This window comes from Gymnoscopelus braueri (assembly GCF_963280865.1).
Source record: "Gymnoscopelus braueri genome assembly, chromosome: 7".
NCBI classification, from domain to species: domain Eukaryota; kingdom Metazoa; phylum Chordata; class Actinopteri; order Myctophiformes; family Myctophidae; genus Gymnoscopelus; species Gymnoscopelus braueri.
The window spans coordinates 44,204,546-44,229,157 of NC_137608.1; the positions used below are offsets into that span (position 1 = coordinate 44,204,546).

At 42.8% G+C, this 24,612-nt stretch overlaps 1 protein-coding gene across 1 annotated transcript in view; it reads left to right on the top strand.

The window, feature by feature from the left end:
- Positions 1-2,278: 2,278 nt before the first annotated feature.
- The window catches only part of srrm4 (serine/arginine repetitive matrix 4), a gene marked incomplete at its 5' end in the record, with an annotated part of 33,413 nt that continues 11,079 nt past the window's right edge, over positions 2,279-24,612 (top strand). The window contains 7 exons of the mRNA XM_080433636.1: positions 2,279-2,289; positions 2,384-2,530; positions 12,845-12,934; positions 13,079-13,162; positions 14,718-14,744; positions 14,992-15,042; positions 22,289-22,357. Of these exons, the coding sequence (XP_080289762.1) occupies positions 2,279-2,289; positions 2,384-2,530; positions 12,845-12,934; positions 13,079-13,162; positions 14,718-14,744; positions 14,992-15,042; positions 22,289-22,357 (479 nt within the window). The remainder of the gene's footprint in view (positions 2,290-2,383; positions 2,531-12,844; positions 12,935-13,078; positions 13,163-14,717; positions 14,745-14,991; positions 15,043-22,288; positions 22,358-24,612) is intronic.

A 24,612-nucleotide genomic window follows, 5' to 3' on the forward strand; every position in this document is an offset into this window, starting at 1 on the left:
CGTGACAGCTGGAAGTCCAGGGAGTCCTGGGTTGTCCCCCTTCTCCCCTGTACAGTTTTGATAAGCTCCAGATTCGAGGGCTGAGCAGGGCCATTAAGGGTATAAGTTAGATGGGCTCATCAGTGGGGATACAGTGAAGAGGCATGGCCCCTTATGGGCCTGGAGAGGGTGTGGAGATCAGTGCAGAACTGTCATAACATACAGTGTCTACTGGGTGTCTTGGAACGGGTAGAGGCGGAGTGTAGCAGGGATAGGGTTTACCTTTGCTTGTTGCTTTTTATCTGGAGCTTTTTAACAGCTATAGGGGAAAGGTGAACAGTCCATGATGCCCTGTGCTCCATTCTCCTCCATATGATCCTAGTGTAACCAACCTCCAGGCCCTCAAGGGGCCATGTCTCTGCTGCTATCGGACAGACAAGCATTGCTTTCTGTATTCACCTGTTACAGCCCATGCCATAATGATAAGTCACTGATGACCACAGGTAATATTACTTAGAAACAACCAGACTCTCCTGTGAGCCAGTCTGACATAGGGATATCCTTGTCTGCCTGACACCACTGGGGACTGACCTGCATCGCTACCTATGTCTGCCCACGAGCACCTATCTTGGGCATAGGAAGAGCCAGCCGATCCGCATGGAGGTCCACTTGGGATGAACGTATCCAGTGATCCAGACCGACATAGGGACACCCCTGTCGGCCGTACGCATAGCCATGTGGTGACATGGAGTTCGTAGAACCACCATCACCAGCAACCGACTCACATATCAACACTCTCTCTAACCGGCTATGAGCACTCCTCCTGGGCTCACAAGTGCCCCACTCTACAGATTATTTATTTGGCAGCTGTTATGAGATGGGAAAGGGAATCAGCCGATGGAGTGCTTTCTTGGTCCCTATAACTTTGATCTTCCATGCTCCAAGTGCCCAGGGATCTATCCAGTGACCCCCATACTCCCCTTTACCCACCTGAGGGGCATCCTAGACTCACTAAACTCATAAACCAGACCCCCTATTACCTCCAAACCCACCACCCACTCCATACCCTCTCTACCCTGATAGCCCTGTTACACTCATCCAGACAGTGGGTTCTGATAGCTTTGCACCAACCTTCACACCCTGGCCCATAATAGGCCATGTCTCTTCAGTGTATCCCCACTGAGTAGCCCATCTTCCCTATAAACCTGATGGCCCAGCTCAATCCCCAGGTCAGGAGCTTTTCAAATCCATATATTGTAAGTACTTATTGTACAGCAGATATGTCATAAAGTCATGGGATAAAGTTGGTTGGAAAACCTATTCACAATAAATGACAATTTACCCAATATAAGCACTTTCCTCACATTTGATCTCTAAATATGCCATTGCATTCCCCATATGAAAACCCAATAAAGCAAAATGCAATCCAGTTTATACCTGGTTTAGTCAAAAGTATATGTTGTTTTAAATATATTTCAGCATAGTGGTGGCCGCCATCTTAAAATGTTAAATTTTGAGCAATTATCAGCCATTTCTGAGCCATTCTGATTTGGATCCAGCACCCCTTATTACCCCTAAAACCATGTATGCCATAAATGAACACAATTTGCTTTCAGGGTTAAGATTTTTGGAAATCTGACCTACATGTAGACTAATTTCGATTGTTGCCATTTTGGAAAATCGGTAAAAAAAACAAAAACATTTCAATCTGGTTTCTTGACACTCAAACTAAAATTGTTCTATAGACCCTTATCTTCAAATTAGAAGTGAAAACTAAACTTTCACAACAACTTGAAATTACTGACTGTCCAGGGCTAATAGAAGTTAGGTGCAATTTGAAGTAATTCAATGTAAATGGCAGCCATCTTAATTTTTTTCACATACCAGAATATTCAAAACATCAATATTTTTAACTCCAGTTGATTCCTCACACAGTATTGACTTGATATAGCAATAAAAAAAAATATCACACAGCAAATTAAGACATTTATCAAAACATCATAATTCCGATTTTGGCCATTTTGGAAATGGGGCAAAAACAATATTTTTTTTTCAATCTGGTTCATATATCTTCGAGACAAATTGTTCTATAGACCATTATCTACAAATTAGAAGTGAAAAATTAACTTTCACATGAATTTGAAATGACTGAGTGTCCTGGCACCCCACTAACATACATCTTCTCAAACGGTTAACCGAGCGTGTCCGAGTCAACAGATAAACACACTTCAAAAGGGTCTATGCAGCAAAAAATAATAAAAATAGGCCTACCAGATCAACCAGCTGACAATGTGTCGCAATGCGCTTGTGGTCAGATTGTAGATCGGCTGTTTTTTGCCAGGTGACACCGTAGTGTAAATCAGGCTTAAGTGCTTAACAGGTTTCTTTTCTATTCTCCTCGCAGGACGGAGTCGAGAGCCTGTCAGACGCTGGGGACGGACGATAAGCAGGCGGACACTGCAGAGACGAGAGTGGACGCTGCAGACAGAAATGGCTGCATCAGAGGCAAGGGACGCAAGCGTGGCGGTCACCACCGACGACGCGCCAGGAGGTGAGTGGCGCTCTCACACCTCCACTAGTGACGGGCGAAAAATGCATTTGTTCAGTGGTGATCCTGCTTCCAAAACAGGCAGTGACAAATGGAGGAAAAGGGACATTGAAAAAGAATGGTCAGTTTTCCCTTAGCCGCAGCTGTCCATCATTTGAAGTAAAGTAGCATTGCATTGCAGATAATAAGACAGCTTTTTCCTCCTTTTTTCTTCTAACAATGAGTCACTTTGGGGGAAAATTCAAGCTTTCCGTAACATAAGTGCTTATTTGTTGTCGGAGATGGGTTTTTTCTTTTTTCTTCGCTTTAGTGACTTTCTGATTAAGGTGCTGATGATAAAGCCTTTTACAATACACCAAAACCCCTGCAGGGCTCAACTCTGACTGCAAAAACAGAAATAATCTCCACGTTCTAGTAAACATCCTTATCAGGTCAGGAACAGTGTGGAGCAACACAAAGGTGTTGCTAAGAGTTCTGCACCCGCTGTCAATCGGCTCCCCTCTTTCATGGACACCTTGAACCAAACAACTTTCTTCATAAGCCGTGAATAGAACGCCTTTCCTTTAGAACTGTTATTCTAAGGTGAGAAAGTCAATTGAAGAATTTTTTTTAAGGAAACTGTCTAAATACAGGGGCACACGTGCAATATTTTGTGGGATTGGATGAAGTTTACTCAGCTGCCATTACTCTGTGGTTTTGAGCTGAACAAGACAGCATCATATTTTGTTTCTTTATTTTGCTCACAATGGAGTCCAGGGTATGTGGTTAACATATATTTTTTAATTAAATTGGATATTAGCAAACATAAATATCAAACATACTGTATCAGACAGTCTGCATGTCCCAAAATGAAATGCATATATTTAAATCAGTCTGACCAGAGGCAGGGTTAAAACATATCAAAATACACTATTGTGATGGACAACAGGCCCGGATTGGCCGTCGGGAGGACCGGGACTATTCCCGGTGGCCTGCCTCCTTAGTGGCCTGCCTGTCTCTTTTTTTTTTTTTTTTTTTTTCATCAGGTCAGGCCAGCCAGCCACGCAGCGCTTAAGTGCTGCAGCAAAAAAAAAAAAAATCTCCTAAACTCAGGCCAGGCCAGTCAGGCCTGTTGTGTGACTGTCACAGATGGTACATTTTTCAAGTGAAATTGCTGTAACTTAACTGTAAAGGCCCCCCAAAGCCTTCCAAAGGCCCCCAATTCGAGTGGCCTGACTGGGCGTATAACTCCCGGTCAGTTTTGGAGTCCCACTCCGGCCCTGATGGACAATAAGGTATTTCGAATCGCTGAATCTTTGAGCTTGAGCCATGGTTTCCCATTCCACCTTGAGCATGTGAATGTGAGTATAGAGAAAATGAACTGTGGACAGATTCCATGTGTTCGCCGGAAGAATGAAGGTTGTGAAACATCCCCTCCATTCACCCTCTGCAAACGGCCGATCAGAAATGGCTTTGAAGGCCTTTGCACCACCAGAGGCTCAATGAATAAGCCTTTCAGGTGGAGATGGAAGAAGTATTGAGATTTAAGTTAAAATAGTTAAAAGTCCTTCAAAATGTGTCAAACGTTCTTCGAACATTCTACAAGTGCTGCTATTTTCAAATAGACTAATAGGGTTTCATTGCTTATTGTATAACATACAAGGTAGTAACTAAAGTTTTCAAATAATTGTAGTTGGGTAAAAAGCACAATATTTGCCTCTGAGATGCAGTGGAGTAGAAGTATCGAAGAACAGACATACATAAGTAAAGTAAAAGAACAGGATTACAGTACAGGAGATGGTACGGTATGATACAATTGTACAGTACTGTTGGAAGACATGCAGGGTGATAGAGAGAGAGAGAGAGAGAGAGAGAGAGAGAGAGAGAGAGAGAGAGAGAGAGAGAGAGAGAAATGTTCTGGAAGCATTTGTCTGACTGCTATTCATCTGGGCAGCCTCGCGTTGGCTTCAGTAATTAGGTTTAAAATTAGCGTTATCGGGGAAATTAGACCTGGTGTTTGATGCAGATTAAAATAGATTGGCAGAGGGAGAGGAAGGGCTGGCAGGACATCTGGATCAGCGGTGCCAACACACTGGTAAATATGGGGACAGAACACATCGGCATGGAGAGAGGGGCCACTTACGGCTGTTCCTACACACACACACACACACACACACAGCCATCATCCACACACTATGTGCACAGCAGAGATGGCATGCCCTGGCACGCTGTCAGGCAGAAACGCCATATTTTATACTTTGTCACGCATAAGTAGCGAAAACAGCCAAACTACAAGCTCGCAATGCTTCGTGACTATAAATAAATAATAGAATATGTTCACCACACCTTTGCTGTATTATTTGTCAAGGGACATCCTCTGCATTTACCCATAAAGGAGCAGTGGGCACTATTAATACTGGGCCCGGGGAGCAGTTACGGGTCAAGTGTCTTGCTTAGGGACACTTTGACACACAGACCGCGCTGGGAGGGGGAGACCTTCTGTTTACCCATTTACCCATTCAGCCATTGTCGCCCCAGTGCGATGCAACGTGTAGTGAGGTAGATCAGCTATTTTTGCTGTCTTCCACAACTGCCTGGCTAGTTATGTTATTAGATGGTCCCTGTCTTTCTGGTGAATCCTGCCTGTAGTTGTGTGTGTTCTGTTCCTGTATTCAGCCTTTTGTGAAAGTCAACTTGTTTTACCCCACAATTCCTGCTTGCTCTTTCCTGTGCTTGGGTCCCTGCTTAAAGGGATATTTCACTTTCAAACATGTTTGGGGTCATTTTAATGTTCACACATTTTAACCATGTTAGATTCATTGAAAACACCCGTCCTTGGTGCTGGTGACTGATATTGTCTGATATGGTCTATTGAGAAAGAGCCATTGCAACATTTTACCGTCCGTAATGCAAGAAAGAGACACATGAATAGAATACAATATACAAGTATAATCAATGTAAGTTTTTTTATTCTGCAAAGTTAACACATCACATACAGTGCACTGCAAACACATAGCAGCCTAGTCTACAGCATGAGACGACGGGGCTTGCACACATTAAATGTCAATAATTTCATCCAATTTCGGTCCAAACGGTTGGTTAAATCTCTCTCAAACGCCAGGAGACACACTAATTGGGCGAGAGGTTGACATTGTACTTCTGCATGCAGTTTTGACTCTGTTTACACTGGAAAATAGGCATTCAACGCTGCATGTCGTCATTGGCAGTGTTACTTATTAATGCCCTTAAGAAATTATGGACACTGGAATGTTGGATCAGAATCATGCAACTCATTCTTGTGGTTACTTCTTTGTAGCCCAGGTACTTTTTTACTCCTGCGTGAAACCGGTTTTGCCGACTTTCCCACCCCCCATTTGAAAACAAAGGCGACTTGCTGTGGTTGGCTACAACAGAAATTAGCATGCACCGTGCGCCGTTCCCACAGTATGGACACAGTGGTGATTGGCTGTCCGTCTGGTGGGCATCCATTGGAGGGGCAGCCAATGTATCTATTGTTGGCGGGGCAAGAGCTCCATTGGCTTAGCCAAGGCCCGAGTTGCCCAACGGCCGATACGCTTCTGCCGGGGGCATGCGGGCAATGGCCGAAAAGTCACATAGCGTTAAGGAGAATTCCTTCTAACGCTATGGAGCAGAGCTACTGTGTCACCTGCAGTTCTGTGAAAGTGACCACCCTGGCCACACTGTAAACAGCAGCCAATGCTTTTGATGCGATCGCACAACAGTGACAAACTGCCGCCCGTCCTGATAATGCATCCACGTAGCCCCGGAGACTATAGGTGCCTGTTTCATTGGATGCAGAAGGCTGTCTCCCTCTAACAAATGGCTTTGGTCCGTGTAGTTGGCAGTTTGGGAGCATTAGCAACTGAAATGCATTAGGGCTGATTAGACTGCCTCGACCCAAGTACCCTCTCCCAGTAATGAGAAAGCTTTGTCACTCATTAACACCTCTCCCTCTCTAGCCGTGGAGGGGGGAAAAGGCATTTTTATTTATTTTTCTGTTTCCTTTGATGAGGTGCTGAGGAGAAGGAGAATGAGCGCAGTCGATCGCTGAATGCTGGTTACTTAGTGAGCGGTGTGGTGAATGAGACAGTGTGGTCTGTATTTTGTTGGGCCAAAATTGCATTAGAGCTCCATGAATAAGGCATAATTACTTGTGTGGATAATAAAACATAAATTATACGTAGCCTGCGAGTTAGTTCTGGCAGCATACACTCGAGAGGTTACATGCATTGCTCATTCTATATGGCTGTTTACAGCGTCATGCAAGATCCTTACGTCATACACAGACGTGGCAATCAGCTGTCCAATTGGGCGGGTATTTAAGTTCTCTTGAATCGGGCATTCCATCCGGTTGTGTCTTCTAGCTTGTTGTCATGCAGCGTTTGCTGTTCCTGGCTGGTTGTTTGGTTGTTGCTGGAGCTACTGCTACTTGCTATCATGCTTCCTTGATCAGAAGCTGCTGTTGTTCGCTGGTGTTACTGCTTCATGCTACTTGAATCATGCTTTCTGCTCATAAGCTGCTGTCTATTATAGGCTACTGTGAAGGCACCTGTGTACAGGTGGTATGGCGTCGCGGTTGTTATCTACTAAGGCTGCTGTGTTCTTCTCTATGCTGCTGAAAAAAGCTAATATGCTGTTGCTGCTATGTCATTGTTGAGGCTTCAGTGGTGGTCTGGTGCCGCTGGTTGTTATATGATACTCGTTCTATTACTAAAAGCAAAGCAACTTAAATTGTAGTGAAACTGCTCCTTGCTAATGTTTTCAAATTTAAGCTGAAAAACAGCGTGTTTTAGCTCAGCCAGCAGAGCTTTCTGTTGTGTCCCTCCGGGCTATGGGGCCTCATCTCATTATTAGCAACATTGGCTGGTTTTCTGTCAAATCGCTTATTAATGGTGGTTTGGCTTATTTCTGGGGAAAAGTTATTTTGGGATCGCTTTCTTATGTGGTTCTGTCATGGTCCCCAGATTAATGTGTAAAAAAAAATATATATATATATATATATATTCCACTTTATCATAAGATTTCGAAATAGCAGATCATCTACAAGCTCACTTTAGGCTATTTCAATGGCAATACATACATTAGGATAATGCAGGTTAAATACAAGTATTTTCGTGATCTAGGTTGGCTAATTTCTCTCTCAAACCGGCATCACTGCACGTATCAGTGATCAGTTGTTCAGAGCAGAGAGGGAGAGAGAGGACCAATAGTTAGTGTCACTTATGCAGTGCATTGCTCAAATCTTATGTTTCATATAATGTACTGGTTAAAAACGATTAATGCACAGTCTGGCCGTCATCTTGAGTGGGATAAGAAAGTACACTTGTGGATGAAGAAGAGCTAGTGTGTGTTCTTGCGCTTCCAAACATGTTGTGATTCACTGATCAACGTCGAGTGCGTTCCCTCCGGGCTATGGGACTGCAAGCATAGACCGCAACCCAGTGCTGGGTTGCCATGTCCGCTTATTATAAGCACAAGTTATAACTAAGTCATATTTTCTTGATCTCGTTTTAGTGTTGCAGTCAGTAGTCTGCGGATTTTACTCGAGTAAAGCAGCATAGTACCAGGTATCTCAGTGTAGGAATTAATAATGTTTCAAGTAAATCTACAGTTGGTTAAAATATATATATAGGCTATTTATATTAGTGATTCATTCTTTCAGCAGTTTTCAAATCTAGGAGTCTGCATTCAAATATGCTGTAAAGAGAACTTATGGTGCATACTTTTATACTAAAGTAGACTATAGTGTGCAGTATGGCCATTATATTGTGGTAATATATTTTATGTTGCAGCTAGTATGTGCTAATTGGTGGCTATAGCTATTTCCATCTGATGTAGCCTACATTTTCTGGTAATAATTTGCTCTAAGATATAGTGGAGGCTGGTAAATATTATAATGAAGTAAATTGTGCAAATCAAGTAAGTAATGGGCTATTTTACTGTGTTGGCTGCAGTGCTTGGTTAGATGTAAGCTTTTGGTTACATTCTAAAGTTGCCCCTGTGCTATTGTATTGCAAAGCTAATTAAGCTATTCTTGCTGTCAAGGTGATATACATTTTGCTGCTTACACCTTGGATAAGAGACTGGTAGGTTACAGGGATTTTCTTAAGTAAATCTGGAAACACTTGAAGGAAAACAACTGCTTTCCTTTATCTTTAGCAATAGCAGCCCATCTAAATGGTCTTGCTTATCTTTTGTTATATTAAAGATGGTTTAACACTGCTAATTGCGAAATGCAGTCAGTCCAGCAGAGGGCATTCATGCTCTCAGGGCATAAAGGAGGGGAGCAATTTATGAGGGCACTCATGTCTTATCTTGGGATCAACATATGTTCAGATCCCCGGATGTAATGCATTCTTATAAAAGCGGTTGACAATTGATGTCATGTTGTGTGACAAGCTACAGGAGTAAAGTTATTGCTACCAGATAAATGGTGGGGCTCTTCAGTAGAGTCATGGTTGATGGGCATTTCAAAGGTTCTTGGAATCCAAACTTAGTTCCGTTATTGTTGTTATGAAGTTATTGGATAATGAATGGTATGGTCATTAATTAAAATCTGCTCAGGAGGCAAATATTTAATGTTATGTTCTTTAAATGGTGGCTTATCATTCTTGGTATTATGTTGGCGTGGTTCTTCTTGCAGTCTCGTAAGCAAGGTTGCAATTTTACAAGCATGTAATGTAAAGGGAGTACTGGATTCAGATTAAATATTGTTGGTACTACTAACTACTATAAGTCGATAACCATTGCTTTCATCTACGTGGAGTCTAATCTAAGTGTATATCAAGAGTTAGTCATGCATCTTGATTTCTGATGTTTTATTTCTATGGAGGGACATTTTATGAATATATCTTAAATCTCTCATTGGAAGCTGCTTCAGTATTCTTAGTTAATTAGAAGTCAATCTATGGTTAGATGGGGCAGTCATAGATCTTAGCTGTTAAAACACAGATCTTAGTCTGTTCTCACACAAGCAGCATTATGTTTTATCTGTGGCTCATTTGTTCATCAGGTCATGTCCCATCTTCAGTTTAAGCTTTAATTCAACAGAACAAATTTTAACCATCTGCATATTATCAGTTGGTGCACAGATCAACCGTTCTGAATAAAATGGTCCTTAGTGCCATGTTCGTCATGTGCGCTAAAATGGGGAGTTCTTTGTTGGCTCAGGATGTAATGAATACAAGTGTTGTAATAGCTAAATGTAAATGGTAGTTCTGTTATTACCATGCATATCTGGTGGTCGCTGGGTGAAGGTAAGGTGTAGCGTGACTTCAAAGTCATGTTAAGTTTTAAATGTTTCTTTAGTTGGCACTAAAGAGTTAAGCTGGTTGCTCAAACTCAAACTCAAAAAAGTGGCATCATGGTTGATGTGGTTGGTTTGCATCATGGCTGATGCGGTTGGGTAATAGCATCACGGTGATGCAGTTGGCTTGCATAAGAGTTGATGCGGTTGGGGGCATCAGTAGGATGCGGTTGGGGGCATCAACTCTTAACACTAGGCATGTTAAGTTTATGTAGTATATTCTTCTATGTGGCTATTAGAGGAATGGTTAAGTGCTGCCTGTGCATGGCAGCTAAGGCCTTTTAGTTCACATAAAGTTAGTATGTCCTCGCTGATCCCAGACGCTGGTCTGTGGTGGATGGGATATCAGCTTGGTCAATTGGTATATGGGTTTGAGAATTCACCCCACACATAGTTTTAGTTCACATAAAGTTAGTATGTCCTCGCTGATCCCAGACGCTGGTCTGTGGTGGATGGGATATCAGCTTGGTCAATTGGTATGGGTTTGAGAATTCACCCCACACATAGTTTTCCTATCATATAGAATAAGGCTTACGGCAAGCGTAGCCATGGCTTCACATTCAAGTTCACATACTGTTAGAATATCCTAGCATGATCCAGAATTGCTAGCTGCATATTCGTCACTGTCTCCTGAAGGAGTCTATTGGGATATCTGCTAGGATGAATCGGTGAGCGTTCACCGTAGGGCGTTCTTGGTTCCGCGTGTTGGGGGTTATGTTAGAATATCCTAGCATGATCCAGAATTGCTAGCTGCATATTCGTCACTGTCTCCTGAAGGAGTTTAGTGGGATATCTGTTTGGATGAATCGGTGAGCGTTCACCGTAGGTCACGCGTGTTGGGGGTTGTTATGTTATGGTATATCTATCTCCCTGCTCTTAATGGTTAATGATGGCCGTATGATTGTGCTGAGCAGGGAGAACAAATATAGCAGAGCCTGAACGCCAAGATAAAATATTACTTCCACACTTGTATTCTCATTCTATTATATTGCTTAAATATATTCGGTCTATAATATTGGTTCAATCTATTCGTGAGTTATCTGACAGAAATTATACGTAGCCTGCGAGTTAGTTCTGGCAGCATACACTCGAGAGGTTACATGCATTGCTCATTCTATATGGCTGTTTACAGCGTCATGCAAGATCCTTACGTCATACACAGACGTGGCAATCAGCTGTCCAATTGGGCGGGTATTTAAGTTCTCTTGAATCGGGCATTCCATCCGGTTGTGTCTTCTAGCTTGTTGTCATGCAGCGTTTTCTCCCACCACCACCCCAGCACCACCAGTGGGCTCTGCTATTGGTCTGTTCCCCATGGGGGGTTGTTATGTTATGGTATATCTATCTCCCTGCTCTTAATGGTTAATGATGGCCGTATGATTGTGCTGAGCAGGGAGAACAAATATAGCAGAGCCTGAACGCCAAGATAAAATATTACTTCCACACTTGTATTCTCATTCTATTATATTGCTTAAATATATTCGGTCTATAATATTGGTTCAATCTATTCGTGAGTTATCTGACAGAACTCAATATGGGCAAATTGTCGACGCGAGTGCCACTAGTGATCATGTTAGTTGTATTCCACTGCCGGCATCGAGTAAATGAATTCCCTTTGTTTACGGTGAGCCCTACTTGTTCTTGTTCAATACAGAACCATACTTGGTATCAGTGGTTAATCAACGTGGGCTCCAGGGACACCCAGGGGTCTTTGAGGAGGTCCCAAGGGGTCCCCAGCAAAATGTGTTAATATTATATCAAAATCAGTTTAACCACCTTAACCCTATATACTGTACGTGCATCGTCTATTTGAAAATAGCAGGTCCACAAGCTCACAAAGTGTCACAATGCGATGCGTTTTGAGCTTGTAGATCTGCTATTTTCAAAACATATTGAAAGTTGAAGAAAATGTGAATATCTTTTGGAAAATCTTTGACAACACAAATCTTGTCTGGGGTCCCTGGCACAAAAATATTGTTAGATGGGGGGGGCCTGCAGCCAAATGCATATACATGTGGGGGTCATTGACATGAGAAGGTTTGAGAACCACTGATGTATATCAGGCCCAAGTCTAGCTGATCTCCTCAAGCTGTCGTTGTCCCTGCTGACCTTGGGGGTAAAGCTGAGATAAACAGGGACCATTACTCCTGAGCAGCCAACGCGTATGCACGCTGAGAGCGTCTGATCCAAAGGGATGGTCTCCCAGAAACAGATTCTCTTTCTTTTTTGTATTTTTTTTTCTTCACTTTATTTAGACTGGAAAGTATTGAGAGACAGGAAGCTAAGGACAGAGAGGTTCAAGGCCCTCTCTGAGTTTGCTTTTAGATTAGTTTTCTTTATTATAAGATAATTCACTGAAAGGGACATTCACCTTTTTTTTATCTTTAAAGGCATAGTATGTAACATTGCCCTGTGTTTACATAACAACACTATATAGATATATATTTCGTTCTACTCCTCCCGCCCAACACTCCATGCTGACAGGTGCCGCCCCAGCCCGTAAGAGTACGCGCAAAGCCAGTTGCACAACAGTGGATTTGTACCCACAACCTCTGCGGTGGTGGGCAGGCACTTTACCACTGCGCCACCTGAGCGCCCAGATTGTATAATCTACTTGCTCTGTGTCTCAGAGGCAGGTTGTGGATAGCATCTGCCGATGATCTCATCGGCAAGTTAATTTGTTTTAGCACTTCAGCTCTCTATTCTAAAGTGTGTTTTGAGGAAAACGCAAAATGGACGAAAATCGAGGGGAAACATTTTTGATTGTACGAACTACGGTTCAAGAGTTATGTGCCCGATTTTGAAAAACTGGGCACATTAGGGTGGAGGTTCTTCCTTGGCCTACTGGCAGCAGTGTGCATGCAACGTTTCATGCTGATCGGATCTGATTGCCGTGAAACGGATCTGATTGCAGTACACAGTGCACTACAGTATTTGAGTAAATGTACTTTGAGTATGTGTTACTTTCCACCTCTGTCTATAAGCTGTTGTGTTTTGTTGTGTGGTTTCAGCCCATCCTCTGACGAGGACCTCTCCCCTCGGCCCACACCCAAGGCCAAGAAGAAGAAACGCAAGTCAGAGAGGAAGAGGAAGAGGAAAAGGTGAAGTTGGACACGTTGTTCCCTGAGCAAATTGAAAAGGAATAGAAAATAACTGTTCTTTAATCTCTTGGTGCCTTTTTACTCAGAGCTGAATTAACAACGTTATTTTGTGTTTGTACCTTTATCTTTTCCCCCACTATATAGGTCTCCTTCCTACAGCCTCTCACCTCCAAGGAAGAAGAAAAAGAAGAAGAAGAAAAGAAGTTCCAAGAAAAGCAAGCGACACCGGTGAGTTCTGACAAAGTTAATATGGAACGGCGATTCCCAACCTGCGGGCAGGGGCCCACTGGTGGGCCGTGAGGATATTGCGAGTGGGCCCCCAAATAATTGGTTAAACACTAAGATTTCATTGATAATATAACATTAATATGAAAACATTTATATAAAAAAAAAAAGTCATGGGTATTTCCTCTTCAAAATCAATTGATTGATCATTAAAATTAAAATGCTGTGAAAATGCAGATGGGTGGGCCATGAACAGTTTTTCATGGCCCACCCATTTTCAAGTGAGCCCTGATCCAGAAAATCACGCATTACGTTTTTGTTTGACAGGAAGTGATTGGGATTGAACTTTCAGGGACTTGCACACAAACATATACCAAAATTGCTTCTACAGTATTGTTAATTATAACTCCATTGTGACCACGGATGTGCTCTAGAAGTGCCGAAAAACTCATTTTAAATTTCATAATTACTTTAAGGCATTTAGCAGATGCTCTTTTCCAGAGCAGTAAGTGGAGTAGGCATGAAGTAAACAGACACATTAGTAGAGTGCAAAGAGAGCAATGTAGTGTCTTAAATAAATTGGGATTCAAGGTAGAAGCATCAAACCTAGCATCTGTCTAAACCACATGCTATCTAAAAAATAATATTTTTAACAATTCTGGTCAAGGAAAATCTATGTTTTATACAGCAAATAAAAACCATCAAAAAGAAGGTGATACAAGGAGAGAGGAATGCTAGGGGTTGAGGTCTGAAGAGGTGAGCCTTCAGACTGCGGCGGAACATTTAGAGTGAGTTTGCAGTTCTGATTGCAAGGAGAGTCTAGGTCTCAAGGGCGTTTTAGGGAAGGCTAAAAAATAACAGCCATATAATCAGAATATGGGTTATTTCATATATTGGGCTGTTAGTTTTGACAGTGCTAGTAGATTCTCCCATGTAGCAGAATAGGGTGATAGAGGCGTAATCCAGTTCACAAATGTATGAGCACAATCCCATACAATCATAGAGTGGATTATAAATGAATTGCTTTTTTCCCCTGAGATTTTTCATTCCACAGTAAAGGGCGTAATTTAGATCCAAAGGTAATACATCATTGTTTTCTAGTTCATGCACAAGATTTATCAAACCATTCAGAGGTCTTAATTGCCCAGTGCTGCCCAGTAGTATAATTTAATGTTAGGTACACTAAGCCCATCTGACAAGTGGGAGATACAATACACTTAAACTGACTCTCAGGACTTTACCACTACAAGAAAATAAGGATTGATCTTCTTAACAACATACAGTACTCAGGGACCAGTATATGGGGAGCATTTGAAATAGATGTATTAGCCTAGGTAAAATGTACATTTTTAAAACAGTCACAAGGGCTAAGATAAGATGTTGGTACATTTAAGAATTAACAATGCATTTACACTTTTAAAAAAAAAAGTATTACAAGTTCACGTTCATGGCAAGAAACACTACAAAACCAGAACCGGTGCTTGATCTGCACATCATCATCATACAGAATGTATTTTTTAGGTCACATCATATTTATTTATTTTCTTCTTTCCTATAGGTACACATCCAAAAAGTCAAAACACAGGTATGTGCGTTTCAAATTTCTAAAAGTATTGTATTGTTCAAAACAAAAAGGTCACGTTATAAATATAAGAGACATGGATACATGCTATACCTCTATAGCCCCATTTTGAACCTCTAATAGCGGAGGGTGAGGTTTCAAAACAGGGCTAGGGGTATATCACGAGCCAAACAGTAGTGACTCCTTCTTGCGAGATTGCCTGACTGTTAATACACTTCACTTACAGCATGACTCTCTTTGATCTGAACAGTTCTTCAAGCTTGAAGCGTAAGAGGAAGGAGGAGCGCAAGCACAAGAAAAGGTCAGTGTGTCAGAATTACTGTACTGTGTACTGTGTACTATGTATGTATCCTATAAGATTCTGATTCAGTCAGACACTTTCATCAGGATTAAACATTCATTGCAATGACATTTCGTCTAGTTTGGCGGTGATGTGACTCTGCTCCTGTGATAATACAGATTGTCTGCGCAAGCATGACACAGAATCTGAGATCACTAGCCCCCAGAAGAAGAGCCTGAGATACAGAGTTATTACTTGAACATAACATTGAACAATCAACAGAATCATACATTTAACATAGTGAAGAACTAAATGCCACAGGGAGGAGGCTGGGGAGGTTTGATCACTGACAGGCTGCAGGAATGGTGCTGTGACCAATGCTGAGAATAATGGAATAAATAGGGAACAGTGTTGTGCTTAAAAAGACCACCTAGAATGAAGCATTAGGATTGAGGGCGAATATGTTGTTAGCGAATGAGAATAAAGGGAGATAGAGTGAGCTGAGCGCGGAGAACCGCCTGACTGCCGCGCCTGCCTGAATTATCTAGATGTTTGATTTCTCAGCCTGGGGTCTGGGGACCCCCAGGGGTCCTTGAAGGGGTTCCAAGGGGTCCTCAGCTAAATTATTGAAAGTTAGATACCAATTGGACTCTTAGGGGTCTGTAACTCAAAGAGTGTACTAATGGAACCAAATGGACCTGTAAAACTCTTACAGGTCCATTTGGTTCCATTTCCCACATCCGATATTTGGTCTATCCAGATTGGAATCTGATTGCAAAAAAAAAACATGTGTAAACTGATTTCTGCCAATCAGATTTGAGACACACATTCCTAGAGGTTATCTGACCATTTCTGTCTCTTCCTCCGAGTCCGATCCATTCTGACGATGCCCCTGCAGCTGAGAGAAACAAATAGAAGGGCACCCAGGGGTCCTTGAAAGGGTTCCAGGGGGGTCCCCAGCAAAATGTGTTAATATAGAATCAAAATAATGTTAGCAGCTTTAACCTCTTCAAGCTCACAACAGGTTGCGAGCTTGTGGATCTGCTATTTTCCAAAAATCTTGAAGATATGTGAAACCTTATTGTCTCCGCCAGGCCGAAAGGCATGGCGAGAGTATGTTTTACTCCCTGTCCGTCCGTCCGTGTGTCCATCCGTGTTTCCGTCCGTGTGTCCATCTGTCTGTGAACAGGTAATCTCTGGCACCGTTGGCTTGATCGCAGCGAAACTGTGCACACACGCTCCCTGGATGCCAATTCAGAACCCCTGGCCCAAATTTTTCACATGGGCCAATTATAGCGCCACCAGAAGGCCGATTTGTGCAAATACTTCTACAGATTTTGTCCAAAACATCCCGTAAATCGGTACACAGTATCTCAGTCATTACACAAAACGGCTCTTTCAGATTTTTTACATTCCATCCTGATTGGCTAAAATTGGCTTCCAAAGTTTGCAGGAGTGCTCCATTTTGAACAAAATGCCTCAAATCATGAACATAGCTTGCAATTCCCGTGAACATTTTCAAATATAACTATATAACAGGCCGATTTGTGTGTTTACCTATAATTGCACTGTTCTGTGTAAAACTTTGTTTGCACACTCCCTAGAGGCCAAGGAAAAACCTTTGCCCTGCATTTTTCACATTTGCCTATTATAGCGCCACCAGGAGGCCAACTTATGTAAAAAAAAAATTACATTAAGCCTTCAGATTTTATCCAAATTTCACGCAAATTGGTACGCATGATCTCTATAGTCATGTGATCAAGATGGATCTCTTTGATTTTTCATATTCCATCCTGATTGGCTAAGATTGACATCTAAAGTTTGCAGGAGTGGCCTGTCTTGAACAAAATGCCGCAAATCATCAACGCAGTGTCCGATTACGGTGAAACTACGTTGAGGAACAAATGCCACCCTTTTAACATTTCCCTATTATAGCCCCACCAGGAGGCCAATTCTTGCAACACCTTTCTTTTTTATATTAATCTTAAAAATGTTGTCCAAACATCATGCAAATAAGGATAAGGATAAGGATAATTCCTTTAACAGGTCCGTTCATGAAAGTCCTTGCGGTCTTGTTTCCAATGAGGGCCTGTGAGCAATTAGGGGTTAAGAGTCTTGCTCAGGGACATATTTCATTTCATCGACACATTTGCTGGCCTGGCCTGGAATCGTACCTGGGGCAACCAGGGCCTCTGTCACTAACCACTCAGCTATGGCCGCCCCAAATCGGTACACATTATCTCTATAGTCAAGTGATCAAGATATGGTTCCGTCCGAATATTCATATTCCATGCTGATTGGCAAATTCGGAACATTGCTGACCCAATAACCTACCTGACCTGGTGGTGACCTGTAGCCTGGTTCCATACCATAGACCCAGCCCACTCTCTGAGTGGACTGCCTCTTGGTCTGGAGTTGTAAATATGAACCTAAGACTTCTCCGGTACAAAATGCGTTGTCCAATGAGAGGCGGAGGTGGGCGTGGGGATCCCTTAGGATTAGTTTAGGGAATTTCTAATCCCCTCCCCCTTGTAATCCCCAACACTGGAGCCAATTTCAGATAATCAGGCTAGGTGACCTGTGCTCCGTGGAGCACTTTTTCTAGTTTTTGAATCATTTTAACACAAAACTGGTAGAGGGTCCCCATGGCACAAAATATTTTCAAATGGAGGTTCACGGCCAAATACATATTAATTTGGGGGTCCTTGACATGGAAAAGTTTGAGAAACACTGCTCAACCAAGTATCTTCACCAAAAATGGCCAAATCTACAAGCTCACGATATGTCACGTTGCAACGCGTTGTGAGCTTGTAGATCTCTGTCCGGGTTCCCAGGCTGTGTCCTAAAGGCATTATGCAGACCAGCTGACGGGAGTTTTTGCAGACATTTCTAACCTCTCCCGGAGGTTGTCCACCATTTTACCCGTCATCTCCAAGCACTCCAAGGTGACATGCCTGAATGATTGGAGACCTGTCGCTCTCACCCCAATAGTCATCAAATGCTTCAAGAGGCTGGTGAGAGACTACATCTCGTCTCTGTCGGGTGGAAACCTCATATCTCCAAAACTGTTACTTTTCAGGATTCTAATTCAAAAATAGCAAAAATAGCAGCTCTACAAGTTCAAACATAGCAAAGCGACGCGTTTCGAGCTTATGGATGTGAGCTATGTTTGATGCTTTTGTGTGATGCTGTAGTATGATCAAGTAGGGCATTAATTTGGAAGAAACTCAAAAAAGTAAAAAAATATGGAGATAAGAGGTTTCTGCCCGTCAGCAACAATCTGCTCCACGCTACCTTCTTTGCTAGACCTGCGTGGCAATTTGCATATAATCAAAACAGATCCACTGTTGATGCAATTGCCTTGGCTCTTCACACTGTCCTCTCACACATGGATGTCAAGTTGCTGAAGGACAAGTATGTATGTATGTTGTTGGTGGACTACAGCTTTGCATTCAACACTATAGTTCCAGCAAGGCTTGCCATAAAACTCAGAGACCTCGAGCTGCACCCAAGCATGTGCGATTGGATGTTAGACGTCTTGACGAAGCGCCGCCAGGTGGTGACAATGGGCAACGGCATCACATCTGACCCTCTCATCCTCAGCACAGGAGCCCCTCAGGGATACGTGTTGATCCCTCTCCTTTGCTCACTGTACACACATGACGCACAGCTCCAATGTCATCATCACGTATGCTGCTGACACGACAGTGGTATAGGCAGACGTGATTGTCAATGCTGATGAGTCTGCCTTGAGGGATGAGGTCAAAGCAATGGCACTGTGGTGCCAGGAGAACAACCTCGCCCTCAACGGCAGCAAGACCCAAGGCGGGTCCATTGATGGCGTTGCAGCAGCGGAAAGGGTCAGGGTGTTCAAGTTCCTCTGCGTACACATTGAGGAGGAGCTCAAGTGGCATACGCGCACTAGTGGTGTGAGAGAACGTTCATTTCAGTGAACGAACGATTTTGTTCATGTGATTCGTTCACATTCACCGCTCAGTAGCGCTATTGTGTATTGAAAAACACTATCGCGGGAGCGTGTCGTGCGTTCAGGCCGCCCTCCCGTCCTGTGTAAGGGTGGAGGGGACGGGGGGGCATGAACGAAATCGTGAACGTAGCGGTTTCAGAAAGTGAACGGCTCCACTGAAAGCGTTCTGTCAGGCCGTGTCACCGCCTGGTATGGGAACTGCACCACCTGTGAACGGAAAAGAGAAACGGTGCCGTAGACAAAGCTCACCATATCATCGAGGACATTCACCACCCCAGCTCTGTTCACATGACCGCTGCTATGACCGCGGCCGGGCAAGCTGGTCTACCACAGTATCAAGGGCAAGACCACCAGTCTGTTGAGCAAGGCCTGAACACCGGCTGTCACCAAGCTGGCGAGCCACACTTTAAACAGACAGTTTTTCCTTATGTTGGATTGCCTCCCTGGCTCCCTCTGTGTGGATCTGTTTCCCAATGCAGACTACTTTCCGTTGTGGATCTACCATGTGGATTTTTACCTGTGAAGTTTTGCCTGCTACCTTTGCACCTTATGTCTAACCTCATGTAGGCCTACAAACCTGCTGCAATTTAGACCTACCGATTAGGGGTGGGACGATATATCGATATCGCGATACTTCCTCCCGCGATAAATAATCGATATACTGCCGAAAAATACAGATATTTTTTTTTTTTTTTTAAGTGATAGGTTTTTTTTCCGACTGTATTTGTGTGATGATGATTTTGAACTGTTTGGTGCTATTTTATGTGTTTATGAATTGAATACAAGGACTATCGTGATATATCGTTGGTGAAATTTCATGCAATATATCGTGATATCGCAATATATCGAATATCGTGAAATTATTGTTATCGAGGGCCTAATATCGCCACAGATATCGTATCGTGAGATACCCATATCGTCCCACCCCTACTGCCGATGAGTTGCACCTTATGTTAGCCTCGTGTACAGTACATACATACCTGCGGCTTGTTTATGCTACGTGTATGTACTGTAGATATCTTTCTTTGACATGTTTCTTTTCTGTTTTCTCCTTGCTTTCCCTTTCTCTGCCCCCCCCCCCCCCCCCCATTTTGTTTGAACGAATGATGGCACTTGCACAAAAACAATTTTCACTCACTTCTTTACACCTGTAACAACGCTGTGATGTGACAATGAAAATGATTCTGATTCATCTACTTTCACAGAATAGAGAGAAAAAAAAATCTTGTAGATCTGCTATTCGCTATTCGGGGTGGGGGGGGGGGGGGCACTGTCCTAGATCAGTGCAAGGACGTGATCAGTGTAAACAGGAATGCGTGGCATTTATGTTAGGAGCCAAGCGTGAAAAGAGCCCACACTCGCAAAGAGAAAAACAGATTGGAAGCGTAAACCACAAAGAGAGAGAGGGGGGGGAACTGAAAGAGTAAGAGAAACCAATTTCACGCTCTGATCTCGCAATATTTTATAATTCAGTCTTTGGCTGAGCAGGCCGCCGTGCTTTAGCACAGAATCACTGTTCAGACCTTTCAACAGAACTGTGGTGGAAGAACCACTCTACTACTACCACTACTACTACTTAAGTAAAAGTAGCAATACCGCAATATAGAGATACCCTCTTACAAGTAAAACTAGTGTTCAAAATTTGACTTGAGTAAAAGTACTCACATTTTCCAAAGATGTCCAAACTTTTTCAAAACGATTGGCTATTTTTGAATAGTGGTTGCTGAATGTTTTGTATTAATAATCTAAATCTGCAAACTAACTAAAGCTGTCAAATAATTGTAGTGGAGTAAAAATAAATAATCTAAATCTGCAAACTAATTAAAGCTGTCAAATAACTATAAATTAAATAAAAAGTACACTATTTGTATTAGTATAAAGTAACCAAGAATTGGAAATACTGTACCTTGAAATTTGACTGTACTTACCTTAGGCCACTGCTTCTCCGTGCATTCTGATCACTTCTCCTCTGTCATGTCTAGTCATCTCCTTGATCTCCTCTGATGTGTGTTCCCCTTTCTTGAACACGGCTCATACAGCAGGCCGTCTGAATCGCATGCCTTTCACTTTTAAATGCAGATTGTACAATAATGCAACTTGTTTGAAGGAGAGAGGCAAAGACGCTTTCAAGCAAAGATGAGACATATTGTTTGATGAATTTATTTGAGGTGCTTCTACACCAGCTAGTGCATTGACCACATAATCACAATGTCCCCGTTTTGATACCATCCAGATCAGTGGTTCCCAACCTTTTTTTTTTCTTAGAGCTCCCCCCCTTCTGACAAAAACTGAGACCCCCCCACACGTGCGCGGGGGCATCCACGCACAATCGTACGAAGGCAAGAAGGCACACACGTTTGTATTTTTCTCACCGCTTAAGCCGTACTTCTCGTATACGACGTATACGACGAAAGCTAGCCAACCCAAGGTTGGGAAACATTGTTCCAGATGGAATTCAATCTTTATTTCAGACTCAAGGTCCATATCACATATCAAATGACAAAATACACAACCATTAAATAAATCAAGGTTTGAAAAGGCAAGGTCTTTACACAACTTGTTGGCACTATATAACTAAAATGTATTTATTGATTGAATAGGAACATTTAAGAGGAATAGGAAACATCAAGGTCAAAGTGCAAGTATGGTTTTACAACAGTATCATCATCTCACAACTTACTGTTCACAAACAATCAGATGAAACGGGTTGATTAGCGTAGTTGTATTTTTCTTTTTTTTTTAATAACATGCAGACCATAAAATATGTTTAGCCTGTACTGGAACAAAATATTTTGAAATGGGGGTCCGCTGGGCCAAATGCATATCATTTTGGGGGTCCTTGACATGAAAAGGTTTGAGAACCACTCATAGAAACAACATAAGGTTTTTCAGAAAACTGACATTTTGTAGAATAGTATAATTCTCATATCCTCTCAGAGAGATTGCATTGGCAGCTGCAGTTCATCATTCTAACGGACCTCGAGTAGCGGCGCTGTCTCAAAAGTGGACGTGAATTTGTAGGCCTTCCGCTTCCGGCCGTGCGTCTCTATCGGCCTCAGGTCTTAATGGGTTAACACGGCAGCCGTGTTAAGTGGTGAGATGGGTGGGCGGCGCCGCAAACACTTTCGTAGATGCTCTTGTGGGCCCTCATCCAGAAAAGTTGGGGAACCCCTATAGACTACGTTTGCTAAGTTCTTTTTGCTCATGGAGACTCTGGTCAGGAGACTCGTCACCTCATGTTGTTTTTTGTCTCCTCTGGTTTGCTCTCTATACGCCTTCTAGCACACGGAGTCACTCACATCGGAGGCGACGCTATCGGAGGTCAGAGTCGGACACTTCCACAGAGAGCAGGTAGACCACACACACACACGCACGCACGCACGCACGCACGCACGCACGCACGCACGCACGCACGCACGCACGCACGCACGCACGCACGCACGCACGCACGCACGCACGCACGCACGCGCACGCGCGCACACACACTCCTCCTCAATCCTCAGTTTATCTTATCACACAGGCTGTGTGCTGTGTTGTGGTTCTGGCCACAGTGAGGCACCGTAGTGATGACTGATAGGACCAGAGGTTGACCTTCCTGGTCCTGGACACGACCCTCACTTATCACCACTTCACAGGAAATGGATCAAAAATGTCCCCCTGCAAATCCATGCTCACTCAGTTACCATGACGTGTCAACATCTTCTCTAGTAAGAGTTAGATCGATTTTTTAATTCCATATTCAAGTGGGGTCTCCAGCAAAATGAGTTAGTATAGCAACAAGTTTAAGCACTTTAACCCTATTTTATACTTGGATTATTTGAAATGATCCGATCTATGTGAGCTTGTAGATCAGCTATTTTAGAAAATATTTTAGGCGGTCCCCACCAAAATAGTTATTGTAGCATCACAATAATTTTCCATTTATTTGTTGGCTAATAAAAAATAGCAGATCTACAAGCTCACAGAAAAATATGAAATATATTGAAATATCGGAAATGTTTGGAACATTTTGAATAATTTTGATTTTGTTTCTACCATAAATCTTCTCTTCTGGGGGGGTCCCTGGCACAAACCCTTTTCAAATGGTGGTCCGCGGCCAAATACATATTAATTTGGGGGTCATTGACACGAAAAAGTTTGAGAACCACTGACTAAAAACAAATACAAACATCGGAGTACTTGCTGCCACAGGGACTGAAACGGGGGCCCGGCCTTTCCAATTGAAATAATCTGAAGCTGGAGATGATTGCTTTTAAATCCTTGTGGATCCCTCTATTATTTGACATTTTCCCTGGGACATTAAGCAGGGGAAATCATTACCCGAAACGCAGCAGTGCCGCTTCACACCGTGTTCCTCTGAGATAAAGAGACCCGACAAGTTGTTGCGAGCCAAACGGGAGCCAATCCCAATTATTGTCCCAACAACATCTGGGGACATTCAGCAAAAACTAAATAAGAAATTATGCAGCAGCTACATTTTGCGATCATAATAGTACTGAGGCCATGCATGACAGCTGTTTAGCTCTCAGGTCATGTTCTCAAAGGTTCCCAATCGTTTCAGGCCACAACCCCCTCAAAAGAATCATATTTGAACCCTGACAAGCACTTGGAATTGTAGCCATTACTACATTATTATTAGTTTGACCCGCTTCCACAGATAAATATTGTGAAATTAGCCGAACTTTAATAGCTCACAACGCCTAGTGCGAGGCGTTGTAGATCGAGCTTGTACATCGGCTATTTTCAGAATGTTAGCTTCTTTCTTACGTAATATTTGACAATTTGGCCAAGTTGGTATTAAATAGGTCTTAAAAGTCATTAAATCGTCACTTGTATGTGCAGATACCCTGTATACATACACTGTATACTGTATGTTGGTTTGTTTACTGTTTGGTGAGCAAACCATGTTGCACAGTGCATATACCTGCTGCAATGTTGCTGCATCTGGGGAACCCCTAAAATCTCACGAAATTTGAACAATGAGTAAAGTAAAAGTACCATGAAATTGTACTTTACTTGAGTATACAGCACATTGGTAAATGTGCTTTCCACCACTGTTGGTAGCAGCAGCCAGAGTATGCCTATAGACGAATCCACAGAGCGCTGCGTTGTCAAGACTCCTGCTGCGGTGTGCATTCTGACACCGCAGTCATGATTGCGCCAGGGGAGCGCTCTGTGGATTTGTCTATACAGTATGTATCTGTTGCCCACATTTGCTCTGCCGAGCCAGTTACTGTGGCCCCAAATCTGTGAACAGCTGAGCCTTAATCCCACATCAGCTGGTGTTTCCAGTCAGTATGACTTCTTGCTGTGTTCTCACAATCCATGCACAGCCAAGACCAGTCTCTCTCTGTCTGTCTGAATAGGATGCTATGGTCATTCTCAAGGGAAACTAACTCCCTCAAGGACCCCTGGGGGTCCCTGGACCCCACTTTGAGAACCACTGCTTTAGGGGGGTTCCAGGCAGGGAGTCTCCGGCAACATTAGGAACAACTTACTTTAACCCTGTTTTATACTTTGGCTATTTGAGAATGGCAGATCCACAATGTGTCAAAATCTTGAAAGATTCTGAGACATTTGGGATAATTTCTTAACACAAATCTTTT